The 13,953-nt window shown below is 46.7% G+C and overlaps 2 protein-coding genes across 2 annotated transcripts; one reads left to right on the top strand and one right to left on the bottom strand.

Annotated features, from left to right (window-relative positions):
- Positions 1-2,090, bottom strand: CCR75_009000 (uncharacterized protein; the record flags this gene model as incomplete). The annotated part of the gene is made up of 4 exons (XM_067967047.1): positions 1-1,181; positions 1,241-1,343; positions 1,404-1,622; positions 1,687-2,090. The coding sequence occupies 4 exons, from the start codon at positions 2,088-2,090 to the stop codon at positions 75-77; spliced, it is 1,833 nt and encodes a 610-aa protein (XP_067823537.1). The 3' UTR covers positions 1-74.
- Positions 2,091-10,728: 8,638 nt separating this feature from the next.
- Positions 10,729-11,217, top strand: CCR75_008999 (uncharacterized protein; the record flags this gene model as incomplete). Its single annotated transcript, XM_067967046.1, has 4 exons — positions 10,729-10,766; positions 10,828-10,922; positions 11,001-11,058; positions 11,088-11,217. The coding sequence occupies 4 exons, from the start codon at positions 10,729-10,731 to the stop codon at positions 11,215-11,217; spliced, it is 321 nt and encodes a 106-aa protein (XP_067823441.1).
- Positions 11,218-13,953: the final 2,736 nt, after the last annotated feature.

The following is a 13,953-nucleotide window of genomic DNA, read 5'->3' on the forward strand; positions in this document are numbered from 1 at the left end:
TCTTTCAACGTTTCAAAAATGTTTTAATTTGTTTTGTTCACTTTAATTTCTAAAAATAAGGGTGTCGATTGAACTCATATCTTTGACAAGCCAACGAGGCTACTCGTGAGGCAAAGGTCGACCATTTCCAGCAGCGCCGTCTCCAAAAAGCGCTTAAATGAAGCCGCACTTGTCTCCGGGCACACATGATAGCGTGTAATGCTCACATCTATACGGTCTGGCTGCAATGCGTAACACACCCCATAGCCTTCATTGTACATTGCGGAGAATCCGCCCCAGATGGGACAAGACTGAGGACCACCGCTAATGTTGCTCGTAGAAATTAAATACTTTTTGCTGATTTCAAAGGCCCGGTCCGTAAACAGCGACGGTTTTGGCAAGATTCCTGACATCTCGGCCACAATCTGCAATCCCATAAGATGGCGGTCAATGCCGTTTCCCGTCAAACTATTCTTCAACGTTTCCATGTGGACACTAATGGCCTTTTGCAATGCATCCCATTTCACTCCATCCGATACGCTTGACTCCATCAATTTTACAAACGCGAGCGACTCACTTGACAAAGAACGAATGGTTTCCGTCCGTCCATGATAAAATAGCCGCGTGTGCGCCGTCTCGTAAACAGCAGGAACTCGCTTGTGCATCTTGTAATGCGCCAATTGGATAGCTATTTGCATAAAAAAGTCTGGAGTGAGCTTCTGCCGCTTCAAAAAAGTCGTGCCGTAGTGATTGAAATGCATGGTCGCAAGATCACTGTTGAATATCAATTTCTCGACGGCGACGCTGGCACCTTCGATAGCAGTATAGGCGGTATAATCCAATACCCAGGTCAATAATTTTGGCTTCAGCTTAAGCGTCGGCTCCAAATTCGCACGATTCGCAAACTTGGCCTTAAAGTTTTCATTCACATACTTGATACAATAATCAAACAAGCGAACTACTACGAGGGCATCTGCCCAAGCATGCTGGCCATTTACGCCGCCGCGAGCATTCGCGTGAACGATGAGCGTGAAGGGCTTATCGTACCAGCGATTCCGTCCGTCTCCAAGCAAAGAGTTGCGTGCAATCTCATCGTACGTCGAAGCAGAACTCTCATCTAAAGCGACACAAAACAACGCCTGCTCTATCAGGTCAAATGATTGCTTGTTCATGTCGTCCAGTGACAATATATGGTCTCGAGCCTACGGAAATAAGCGTCAGGAACACATAGTCTAGATAAGAAATCAATTTAACATCGTACCTTGGCCCAGTTGGTGCGATTTTCGGACGTTAAAATACTTACTGGCGGGTAGCGGTCCAAGTCGGATAGATTAGTGGCTTCATCTCGGACAAGCTCAAATTGTCTACACATTTTATTTCTCCATAAGCATAGCCACTATTAAATGACTCAATCAGTATCATACCGAAGAATATTTGCGAGAGAGATCTCACTTCCATCAGCATCAAGCACTTGCAATGCCCACATGCAATTGTTTTTAAGCACAATTATGTGCTTGGCGTCATGTGGATACGATACCAACTTGTCACACCTTTCACCAGGAATGACGCACGTATTAAACATACGAGTGTACGAGTACATACACAGCGGTTGACCCATCATCTTCTCCGGTGGATACTTCTCCCTTTACAAGACAAAATCGCCAGATAGTTACTTCAAGCCAGCCTCCCGATAGCTACATTACGTACTTCAGTACGTTATTGCGAAACTTTAGAATAGCGACCGCAAAGATGGAGGCGGCTTCGCATTGACTCATGTCTTGAGGCCCCCAATTGCCAGGAAGGACTCCGTACCAATTTATGTTAATGGCCGATGGGTACCGCGGCTGCAAGTATGCAAAACTTTCCCACCACTCTTCGATCCAGTTACGCTCCGTGTCGGCGCGCTCTTGGAGAATAGCCTGCAGCTGAGGTCCCACGCCATGCAGAAAGTCGTGACACACTGCCATGGTATGATCCAATTCACTGCTCGACAGCAGCGGTTCACAACTCTTGACGTATGTATTTAAAGTCTGCTCGAGTGAGGGCAACGGCAACGACGGTAGCTCGTCCTGAAACTGCATGGTGCGTTCTGTGATTTGTGCCTTCGTCATGGCTTCAGGACTGTTATTAAAAAAGCTAAAGTCGTAATGCCCTGCCTGAAGTTTTTCGTTCTCACGTCAGCTCCAAAAAAAGGCAAGCTTGTCGTGCGATTTGAAAAAGGGCAAAAACATCAGAATGTGGACGATGTCGATAACTGTGAATGTCATTACATAAATCAATTTGACTGACTGCGGTTTCAGGAAGCAGAAAGGAGCATGTGTGAAAATGCACCCAGCAAAATTCGATTATTTTACTATTCGAATTAAAGCTTGTCATGTGTGAGCCCTAATTTGATATGATTAACTAATTTCATGCATTGCATGGTGCTAACGTAGAGCTGCGGAATGACAGTGCAACTGACGCATAGTCTCATTTAGGAATATTCGGCTTACCGTGTCGTACGCATTTCGAAAGTCGAGTAATAAAATACACCTACTACAGTCAGCTTCCATACCCTCTCGGCTATTCGCAGTCGTCAGCTAGGCCATCACTGTTTCTGACATTCTGCGCCCTTAAACGAAGCCCTTTAGGAATCGCTAATAATTCTAGGCAAGCAAGTCTGGACCCGTGTAGCCAGCACCTTCGCAAATACCTTGTAGCTTTTTGCGAGAGATCGGCCTAAGATCCGTAGCGTCATCGATTCGCAGTGGGATAATGAGCGTTGCTAGATAAGAAGGAGGCATGTCAGCCCCACCGAGGGTTTGATTGCTAATAGTGACTCGTGCCGGGACAAGCAGGGAGCCGTATCCTTGTAGAAATCATAATTCATACCGCCTGAACCGGTCGCTTCGTGCCGGCTCAGCTTGATCACAGCAGTGAATTTTCATTCTCTATGATAAGCTACATAAGCATTGCATTGTCGTTCTTGCATGAGTCTCTGCTCAAACGGAACTTTCGCAAAATACCGCCACGGCGTTGGTAATGCTGCCTCATCGACAGTTCGATGACTGAGCTCAACACCGGTGACCATTCGGGGCAAATTTATCTGCTATACACATATTATGTCTGAACTCATGGCGCGCTCGCAATCCGATGACGTTCTGATCGCGTTCCCAATTGGCCTTCTCTCTTGTAAGTCCGCTCAAACCGCGCACCTAACCTGACCAGGTAATTCTCCCGCATCTCGTCCACGTTGGCCGATGTTCACTGCCGACGCGCCAGAAATTGCTGCCGGCAGTGTCGTCTGATTTTTTTTGCGACGAAGCGACGGCTCCGCTATTTTACTCGATTCGTTATCGCTGGAATGGATCAGGTGCACTCCAAATTACCCGCATCCCACATCGCCATTCGTCGGTGAGCATGTCTCCATTGCCTTAACAACTCATCTCGGATCCGGTCCGGCTATTTTGTTAAGATGGGGTAAGCTCGGTGCAGCCGTTTTCGAAACGTGCGCGTGGGCTTTGATACTTGTAAACACAACTCCAATTTATTGTGATCGGAGGATCTAGCCCAGTCTTTTGCGGCACATAAAAGCGGTATATTCTGCTGGCACCTTCCTTGTCTTACTACGTGAAGTGATCCGTCATATCCTTCTCCCGAAGCCAAGTTCGTCAAGTCTCGAATCATGTTAGCAGACCTTCTAAGGTATTGCCAGATCCTCTTGCTCAGTCGGGTAAGGCATGGCGGTGCATCCCACAGGTCACCGGTTCGATACCCATCATCCTTTGCATAGTCCCTAAGATTCAATCGGCTGGGTCCACGGGCCGCCAGCAAGCTAGAGAGACGCAGAGCGGAACTCACGGGCCTGCTGGCAACCCATGGACTTAATTAATCTAATTGGGGGCTCTGCACCCTGTTAAAATTGCTCATCAAATGCTCACATATGCAAGGACTTAAGAAAACTCCACCCGCTCGTCAGGCGCAAAAATGGGTAGGATAGTAACGTCGTGCACAGTAATACTGATGGCCCGCGCATGCCGTCGATCTAAGTTCCACGCCGCTGCTGTCACTGCCGCTGAAGGTGTCAGCAAAACGGCTACGCCGCATGGATACTCCAACAGAACATACGAGTTCGGTTGGGATCGAGCTGCTTGCCCCATAAATGAGGTCGCTCCAATTGTAAGAGCTCAGCTTCATCCTGTGTTGCCACGTGGGTATCTCGTATGCACAATGCAGCTGGGCGTTGTTTCGCTGGTGTACTACGCCATGCCCATCCACAGTTGACTTTTTTCGTTTGGAAAATATAGAACATACGACATTACGTGTGTATTATTTCCTACAAGAGGAATAATCAATTTAATTTTCTATGAGAGGAAAAAAGATAAAGAAGTACAAAATAATTATCTCTTTTAATTTTGACATAAATAGTTCCAATATGTCCAAATCGGGTAATATTGATGCAATAAGACATTTGCTCTATTGATGAGTTGAATTAAGCATCGACAAACGAATAATGGCGTATTTGACCATCTTTCGGTCCATTTTGTTGAATCTGCTCGATCTAAAGCACATTATAGCCCGCCAATTGTTCTAAGACGATTGTGGGGTGTGCAAGGGGGCGCCATACATAGTTAATGATTAATATAATAAGTTCAGTACTAGATAGAAGATCGTTTCGTAGGAAACTAAATATATTAATACAGTTTTACTTTTCCCTAATTCTAATCCTTTCCAAATACCTTTGGTGTAACGGGGTGTATCGTTACATGAAATTAACACTAAAAGGTTGTTAATTAATATTATCTAAAAGATAGATAATATTTGGAGGAAATTACTTTAAATAGTAATTTCCTGAATTCTTATCCATAAATAGGTATAGACCATTATGTCTATTTATTCCGCAGACTAATCAGCTGTAGAAGTAATCAAAGAGAGTTACGAGATAAGATAGATAAGAATTCATTTACATGTTTAGTATTAGTTTATAGTTAAGACAACATTTACAAAGATAGATTAAGAGATACTTAATTTTATTAATACAGATTTCCTTTAACCCTCTTCAAGCTAGTTGCCTTAAAGAGAAGTCTTTCTCTGCATGTACCAGTGTACGTGAAATAACGTAGGGCACTCGCAAATGAAGCAGTGCGAGTGGACTTGTTCTGAAGCAGTACAAGTCGTAGTGCCCCGTTACACGTCGGGCACGAAATTGATCTCGAACCTGGCACCAAGTATTTTGTGACCAGACAATGGCCGTTGCCGAAAGAACAAGTCGAATATATGGATGAGTTCTTCGACAGAGCAAATCGCCTCACTGCAGCCCGACCTTTTGTGTGCGTAAAGCCACAGGTGGATCGCGCATTCATGCTTACAATAAGCTGAACACAGCGACCACACCGACGCAATCGCCAATCCCAAGGAAAGATGTTATGATGAATTCCATGGGATGTCAGCCATTTTTTCCGCGTTGAATTTTAAAGATGGCTACTATTAGGTACTCACGAGAGAGTCTGACGTAGCCAAAACTGCAGTAAGCACCCCAAGCGATATGCTTTAGAAGTGGCTTGTGATGCCCAAGGTTTGAAAAACAAACCGGCGACATTAAACCGAGTGGTGGCTCACGTGATGCGTCAGCACCGTGCCTACGCGCCCCCAATATTTTGACGATGAATTCGGGCATAGAAGAGCCGGGGACGGTTTGACCGAAATAGAGTCATTTAGACGCTGTTGCCCCAGACTTCGGGTGACGCTGAATTGTACGCCAACTCGCAAAAGTGCGTCATTGGGGTCCCCGAGATACCTGTGCTGGGCTGCATCGTAGGTACACATGGTGTACGAGCAGACCCAGACTGAATACAATCAGCAAAGGAATGACCAATCCCACGACACGTGAAGGATTTGCGCCAATTCCGAGAGCTCACTAATTATTTGCATAAATATAGCAAGAATTATGCTGAGCGATTAAGCCTTGTCTGATCTCCTTGAAAAGGACGCATAATGCGTTTCCTCAAAAGAACGAGAAATGCTTTCACACCAGTGAAGCAATCTCTTTATAGAGGCACCGGTCTTGGCATCACCAGACGCGGATAAGCCTTTTAGCGTCGTCTGCGATGCAATAAATATTGCAATCGGCAGCGTGCTCATGCAAAAGGATGACGACGGCGGTAACCCTGTCATTTCTTATCAGTCTCGGCTTTTAAAAGCCGCAGAACTGAACTGCCTTGTGCATGACAAAGAGCTACATTCAATAAAGTATGCGTTTTTTAAGCTTCGAGTGCACCTATTGGGCACCGAACCATTTGTGGTTCACGCATCACTGCGGACCCGCAATAAACTCACCCCACCTCTCGCCTAGAATGGCAAGATGGCTTACATTCTTCTCTGAATTTAATTTTAAAGTTAAATACAAGCCGGATAAGTCCAATGTCTTGGCTGACGCTTTATTGCGCAGACCAGACTTCGAGGTAAGACACCAGGAAAGTGTGTCTAGTGCTAAAGCACAAATTCAGCCGTCAACGTTGGCAGCCATGAAGGCATTCAGTGTAACGGGTTCGTTAGCCTCTGATATTCAAGAAAGCTACAGTCAGGATGAACATTGTCGCCTTCTATTGGATCACTTCGGTGGACGAAAGGTAAATCTTCTGTCGCACCTGAAAGCTAAGATTAATCGATTTAGCTACTGCGATGACCTTATATGGCATCAGTTGTCACCTTTTGATCCCTTGAGAATCTACGAGCTTCATGACAGATTTCAAGCTGATGATCCTTCACGAGCTTCATGATGCGCCATCGAGTGGGCATCTGAGCCGTAAAAGTACATTTTCTAAAAGTGTCGAAATGATTTTGGTTGCCTAACCTATATCGTTGAGTGGCCACCTATATTCGCTCTTGCGAACCGTGTCAGTGCGTTAAGCCTGCACCGTCCAGCAGTGAACATTGAAGCCACTACCAATTCCAACAGATTGTTGTAAGACTGTAAGTCTGGACTTTATATTTGGCATGCCGCCTGACCACAAGGGTCAGACGGGGCTAGTCGTCTTTGAAGGCAGACTGAGCAAAATGGACCATTTAGCACCATGTAAAACATCGATCATAGGCAAGGAGGCAGCTCTCTTGTTCCTGGATCATGTATACCGACTACACGGGAAGCTCGAGTCCATAGTATCTGACCGGGATCCACGTTTTACGTCTGGTTTTTGGTGACATGTCTCGAGCTGCTAGGTAGCAAGCTCCACATGTCGACCGCAGATCATCCCCAGACCGATGACCAAACCGAACGTGCCAATTGGGTCGTGGCGGATCCATTACGCACGTTAGTGACTCCCCTTTGTGGAGCTCGCTATTAATAACAGTGTCCACGCCAGTACGGGTGAGACACCGTTTTATATAAACGAGCTGCGCCATCCTCGGACGCCAACCTCGTTTGTGCGCAGCCCAAGTCTTAGTGGGAGAGGGCCCCTCACTATGCTCGACGAGAAAAAGAGACATAGTCTCGGCAATTTGACGATGCCCCGCGAGGGTATCATCTCACCGACAGAAACTTGCCCTGGTGACCCCCCCTTTAGCAGTGGTTAATAAAACAACGTCCTATGTACGACCTCTCGGCGGTGTCATAGGCGAGTTTGATTCGAAAAGCGTACGCGAGGCTCAGCGCTTTATGGATGAGCGATCAGCCATCACACGAAAAGTCCGTGATGCGATGGCAAGCGCACAGGACAAACAAAAGAATATGCGACCGAAATGATCGCAAATGACGAACGCTTGAGAGTTGTGTAGAAAAATACTATTAAGTACTGCTACCCTACCTAAATATGCAGTTTCTGTACTACCTGGAGGTACTACGAAGTTGGTGCCGCGTTTCATTGGGCCCTTTACGGTAGTAGAAGAGGTTGGAGACCTAAACTATAGGCTCACCCTTCCCCCGTATATAAAGATGCACCCCATCTTTTACGTAGGTCGTCCCAAACGGTATGTAGACCCAAATGATGCCACATATCCCCATCAGTCTAAGGAGACTGATGGTGAAGCCGACAATTAGTCGAGTGTCAAACAGATGGAAGAGATGAGAAAAGCGAAAGACTTTCCTCCGACCTTCTCTTTCCACATGGACGAGGGCTCGGAGAGCGAGGGATACCACGCGCGTAATGCGGGTTCCTCAGCATCAACTTCGTTAAGATGTCAAGCCGAAGTTTCAGGCGTTCGTACCCTGACGATCCTTCGCGCGGTCATCATGAAATTCAAGATCAGTCGCAGGACTTTAACCCCGAGATCCCCAATGCGTCGTTCTGCAGCACTTAACGCCTGCGACTGAATGGACGCGAGTAAGGCAGCCGCGAATAGGTAGGCGAATTTGCTACTCCTATCGGGCGCCGCCTGCACTGATGAATGCCTGTGGGAATCAAACCTTCCTTGTTGGAAGGTTGCTTGCCTACCGCTCCGTGAGGCAGAAGTATCAGATCCTCGTCGAGTGGTGAGGATACCCGAAGAGGTTCGACTCTTAAAAAACGGTCGACGCCCTGCGTATCGACGTGCCCGGCTTGGTGACTGCCTACGAAAAGAAGCATCGCTCCACTAGTCTCAAATGGACTAGCAGAAGTAGCGTAGTGAGAAGAAACAGGGGGTACAGTACCACCCATGATTTCTTTCACACGCAAACGGGCGAAATTAATTCGCTGCGACCGCTGTTTCATCACATCGGAATGTGGTTGAATGCGGCGCAGAAATTCCGCCTCGTATTGGTCGGGCGTTTCATTTGAACGCAACACGACCGGGATCGGGAAAATACGCCCAAGCGATTTTCCCTGAGCCCTCCATGATTGATAGACGCCATAATAATTATGTGCGTCTACAAGAGCGCGCTCTAAGAGCGACGCTCTTGGCCCGTCTAAACGAGACCATTTAGATGGAGGGGGCATCTTTGGAATGCCACCCGTCACATAGCCACGTTTTAAACGACTGGCTTGTGACACCGACTGAGCACGTTCACGTGTCATCAGCGGAGCTTTAGGCTCCGAATCCTCTATGTCAGAACCATTATGGATTATGGTCTGAGCATAAGGCGTTGTGGTTATACCCAACGGAGAAGCGGCTGCGCCTTTATAAGCAGCGTTCTCATTACCTGTCGCTGCGTTTTCCAGTGCAGACGACGAGACAGCATTCGTAAATGTTGCTGTCTCCATGTTGTGAGCCATGAGAGAAGTTTGGATGGGCAATAATGCCGCATCATCATTCCTCATGAGCTCGTTGTCCGCATCACTATAATGAGGTGACGGCAACGGTGTCGAATCATTGTTGTAGTCGACAGTGAGCGACGGATCAACATCCTCACTGTTAAAGTGGGATGGATCCTTTAGACCTGTTAACGCGACAGCCGCAGTGGCTGTCGGCGTTCCGACTAAGGCATTAGACGCAGCCGGCGAATTAACGCGGCGCGCGCGCTTAGTGCGAGGTTGAGTGGGCGTCTTCGCAGACGACCCACCAACGTGGCCCCTTTTAGGTGGCATCTTTGGCGCCATGTATGGAAACACGTGCGCTAGAGTGATCGAGTGAACTAGCGGCGCGTAAAGCTGCTCGCAGATCCTCTCTCCTCTTTGACGAATTTAAAAATGTAAATTCGTTCGTAAAGCGGGGTAGTGTAACGGGCTAAAGTTGCCCTATGTTACACAGTCCCCGTTAAGTACACTTGGTGTACTTAAGGGGATGGTCAATTACTTAATAATAGTAGTTAGACCCAGTACTCGGGTGCGGTTCACATTTGTGACCAACCTTGTGTAATGTGATGCACATGGGTGCATTCACATTAGGAGGAATGACGCCCGGCGTCATCTGATGACGGCTAACGTCATCCGTTACGCGAGGTATCTAAAAAGATACGCTCGCAATACATATTAAGCGTTATCTATCGAGATGACATTTTATTTGGTAAAAATAGGTATTTATATTTAATACGATTAAATATAAATCAGTCTGAAAACTACTTCCTACTTGGTAAGTGCGCACGAGGAGACGGATTTTCGCTTCCGTGACGACACTTAACCAGAGTACTTAGTGCGTTGGGTGAGGTCGCTTCCGCGCCCACCACAACTACCTCACTGCACGCAAGAGAAGCAGGTTTAATCGCTTTCTCGCTGTGCTAGGGTGTGTGTCTAAGTAGAACGTGGCCGCATTATGACGTGCCCGCCTGCATAGGAAGTAAACCCGCTCGAAGGGCCACTCTGTCATGCTAAGACAGAGCTTCGTTCGATATACTACGCTAGCTACCTTTAGCCGCTATTCACCTGATAGCTGTGAAGGAAAGTAAAAAAGCTGATAAAATACTGGCCTATTTAGATATCTGTTTTCGTAAGAACGCTTTGAGGTTCAAAAGATTAATGTTACTGAATTATGAGGCGTTACATTGGAATGTTTCTAAAACATAACATTGAAGCTCGCTCGAAAATGCCACACGGCTAAAAATATTTATGTTTCGAGCACATCCTGGACAAATTTTGTGTATTTAAACCTTTCACACCAACTGACTGTTGTCGAAGTAAACTTAACACAGCCAACAATCTCATATTATGGCTGATCTGGCGTTAAATGCGGCATTTTTCCTACTTCCCTGCGCTATAATCGTGGAACGCTGCGTAGCCGATTGATCACTTATTGGACTGCACCCATTTTTCAAATCAGTGGCGATCCTAGTTTGCCTTCCTAGGTATGCAGCGTCGCACCACTTGATAAGATTATCTTTCATCTCCAATAATTTGCACATTACACAGCGCGCTCCAAGCTATGCTACATCGAAAAAATGAAACGGATCCTGCAAAGCGGTATGTCATGCGCTTCTTTGCATCAAAATATTCGCGACGATGACTTAAATTTTTCTGTAAGTGTCTGGCTAGCTAAGCTCCACCTGCAGTTGACTTTCGCCGGAATGTTGGTCAGTGCTGCTGGTATTGCAGTGTTCATGACGAAACAATTTGGTAGTGAAAGCACCTGACTAAACCCCTTTCATGGGCAGCTCTCGTAACAAGTATTTTTTTTAGCCTGAACATATTTTCAAGGGCTGCTGCTGACTTTTGAGGGCACGAAAGCAAACTGGCAGTGGAAGGATGAAACCATGTGCTAAAGGGTGAGCTTGTCTATATCAGTGCTGTCGTAACCTCCTTTACGGTCTGCACACGAGGGCGTGGAGCATTTAATTTTCCACCCCGGGACAGCAATTTCGGCTCACAGTGCTATTCGTTGCAGAGCACGCGATGCTACTGCGTAAATCAATAATGCACATAAAGTGCGGCTTAAGTGTAACTAAATGGTGTAACCTTTCGCTAATTAAATAAAATGCACACGATGCTTTCAGTAATACGATGTTTAAGAAGCTGGAAATCCCGGTGCTCTGCGGCCTGCTGGGTGCCCCGTGTGCCATGATTGTATCAAAGTCTATAGCTACACCTTCACTCTTTGCCATGCATCCAGCTTCCAACGCATTTGCCTACCTGATTTGCTTCCCAGTGGGTATTTTTGTGATGCAGGAGCGAAAGAGCGTGACAACATTCCAGACTCGGTAGGTAATTTGGGTAAGGGATGAAAGTTGACACTAATGCTATGCTACAGGGAGCTCATGTTAAAGATACATATGTCTTTTCTCATACTGGGAATGCTGCTGCTTAGTGCCGGCGGCGCAGCGGCTTTTATGACCAAGAATGCGTACGGTAAGGACCACTTTACGTCAACACACTCATGGCTAGCGGGAGCCACAGCCGTTTTGTGCACGCTTAACATGGTGGTGGTAAGATATTTTGTATAAAAAGTTAGAAATTTACGCGGTTGCGCAACTGAGTGTGACGTGCAGGGCCTCACTTTCACCTTTGGTGGTAAAAAGACTAGCTGGCAGTGGAAAAATGCAGGCCATCGCATTGGAGGACTTTTAGCATTTTTTGGTGGAGGTATGTTCAGACGCAAGCTAGTAATACACCGGCAAGGAATAATGATTGCAATTAGGTTGCAGTGTGATGCTAGGGATATACAGCGGCAGCTGGGGTGATCTGCATTTGGGAGAAAAAGTTCAGCGCAAGATGGCCACCTCTGTAGCTGCAGCATATTTGCTACTATTTTTAAAATTGATGTCAAGCAAATTCTCATCGATTTCGGTTCACAAAAGCAAGTAAGCGCCACATTATATAAAAAAAAAAACTGTGTGTTTATCGAGTCGAAATAAAATCTTTCACATCTGGAAATAAAATCTTTCACATCAGGATTCTTAATGTAAGAACAATTTTGATTAATGGACATTAACCGATATTGTTCTTACATTAAGAATCCTGATGTGAAAGATTTTATTTCGACAATGATCTTTAAGTCGTAATTTAAATTCGAGACCGATAATTTGTTGAGCTGTATTAAACACAAGTGATGGAAAGGTACATTTGGCAACGGTGCAGCGGAGCTACCTCGCTCCTAAAGTCAAAGGAAGACTTTCATACTCAGAGAGTCACTTACTTCTATTGAACTAATGGGTTTTAATACTCAGGGAGTCGTACAAGCTATTAATGCTTAAAAAATCCTAGTTCAAGGAATTCAGGGGTTCGTAGAACCAAGTGGCAACTAGTGCCCAAGAGGATATGCCTTAGAAAGACTTCTATCTCTTGTAACGGGCTTAAGTTGCCCTAATGTTACATAGTCCCCGTTAAGTACACTTGGTGTATTTAATGGGGTGGTCAATTACTAAATTATAGTAATTAGACCCAGCACTCGGGCGTGGTTCACATTTGTGACCAACCCTTGTGTATGTGATGTACATGGGGCGCATTCACATTAGGAGGGATGACGGCCAGCGTCATCCGTGATGACGGCTAGCGTCATCCGTTACGCGAGGTACCTAGAAGATACACTCGCATTACAATTTACGTGTTATCTATAGAGATGACATTTTATTTGGTAAAAATAGGTATTTATATTTAATACGATTAAATATAAATCAGTCTGAAATCTACTTCCTACTTGGTAAGTGCACACGAGGAGACGGATTTTCGCTTCCGTGACGACACTTACCAGAGTACTTAGTGCGTTGGGTGAAGTCGCTAACGCGCCCACCGCAATTGCCTCACTGCGCGCAAGAGAAGCTGGTTAAACCGCTTCCTCGTTGTGCTAGGGTGTGTGTCTAAGAAAAGCGTGGCCGCATTACGACGGGCCCGCCTACACTTGGTAGCACTTATAATCCTTCCCACGACCCGCATCCCTGCGTGAGTACGTGAAGATGAGCCTCAATATTGATTGGGCTTATTTCCCCCATCTCTCCAAACATCATCGGCAGGTGGCAGGGCTTATGGCGCAGGGGCTTGGTGAACAAGCCCTGGCCAGGCTCCTGGGTAGTCCTCCTGAGCAACATGTTGCTCAGTTGAGGCAGTTTGAGGCATTCGTGCTCGGACAGTGGAGAGCCGCGTCCGAGGCACAGAGCCATCTGCGGCGGAGTCCGTCACTCAGACTCAGGATGGGCTGAGGCATAAGCAGGCTTGGGGTGAGGCTCTCAAGAGGACTATTAAGATGCTCTCTGCCCGGCCGCATCAGCCGAGGCCCATTCGGATGGACCCGCCCAAGTTCGATGGAACTGCAGCGCACACGATTGTCCACTGGCTTTTAGCCGTGGAGCAATGTGGTGTCGCGCAGCTCATCGAGGACGGCAGCCGAATGGTGTCGTTCGCCATGTCGCATCTGCGCGGTAAGGCCTCAGAATGGGCTTACTCGGCGCTTATGGCGGACAGAAAAGCGTTCCCCTCATGAACGATCTTTAAGGATAAGATTCGCGCCATGTACCAGCCGCCAGACAACGTAGTGTTGCTTCAGGCGCGCTTTGAATCGCGACAGGCGAAGTGAAGTCTGCAAGAGTATGTGCAAGAGATGCGCTCGCTGTCGGCGTCCATACAGTAGGTCCGATTCCGGAGCACATTAAGATGCCCACATTTATGAACGGACTACGGCATGGCCCATCGCGACAGGCCCTTTTCAGAAAGGTGCCGT

Source organism: Bremia lactucae, linkage group LG8 (genome assembly GCF_004359215.1).
Source record: "Bremia lactucae strain SF5 linkage group LG8, whole genome shotgun sequence".
Taxonomy (NCBI): Eukaryota; Oomycota; class Peronosporomycetes; order Peronosporales; family Peronosporaceae; genus Bremia; species Bremia lactucae.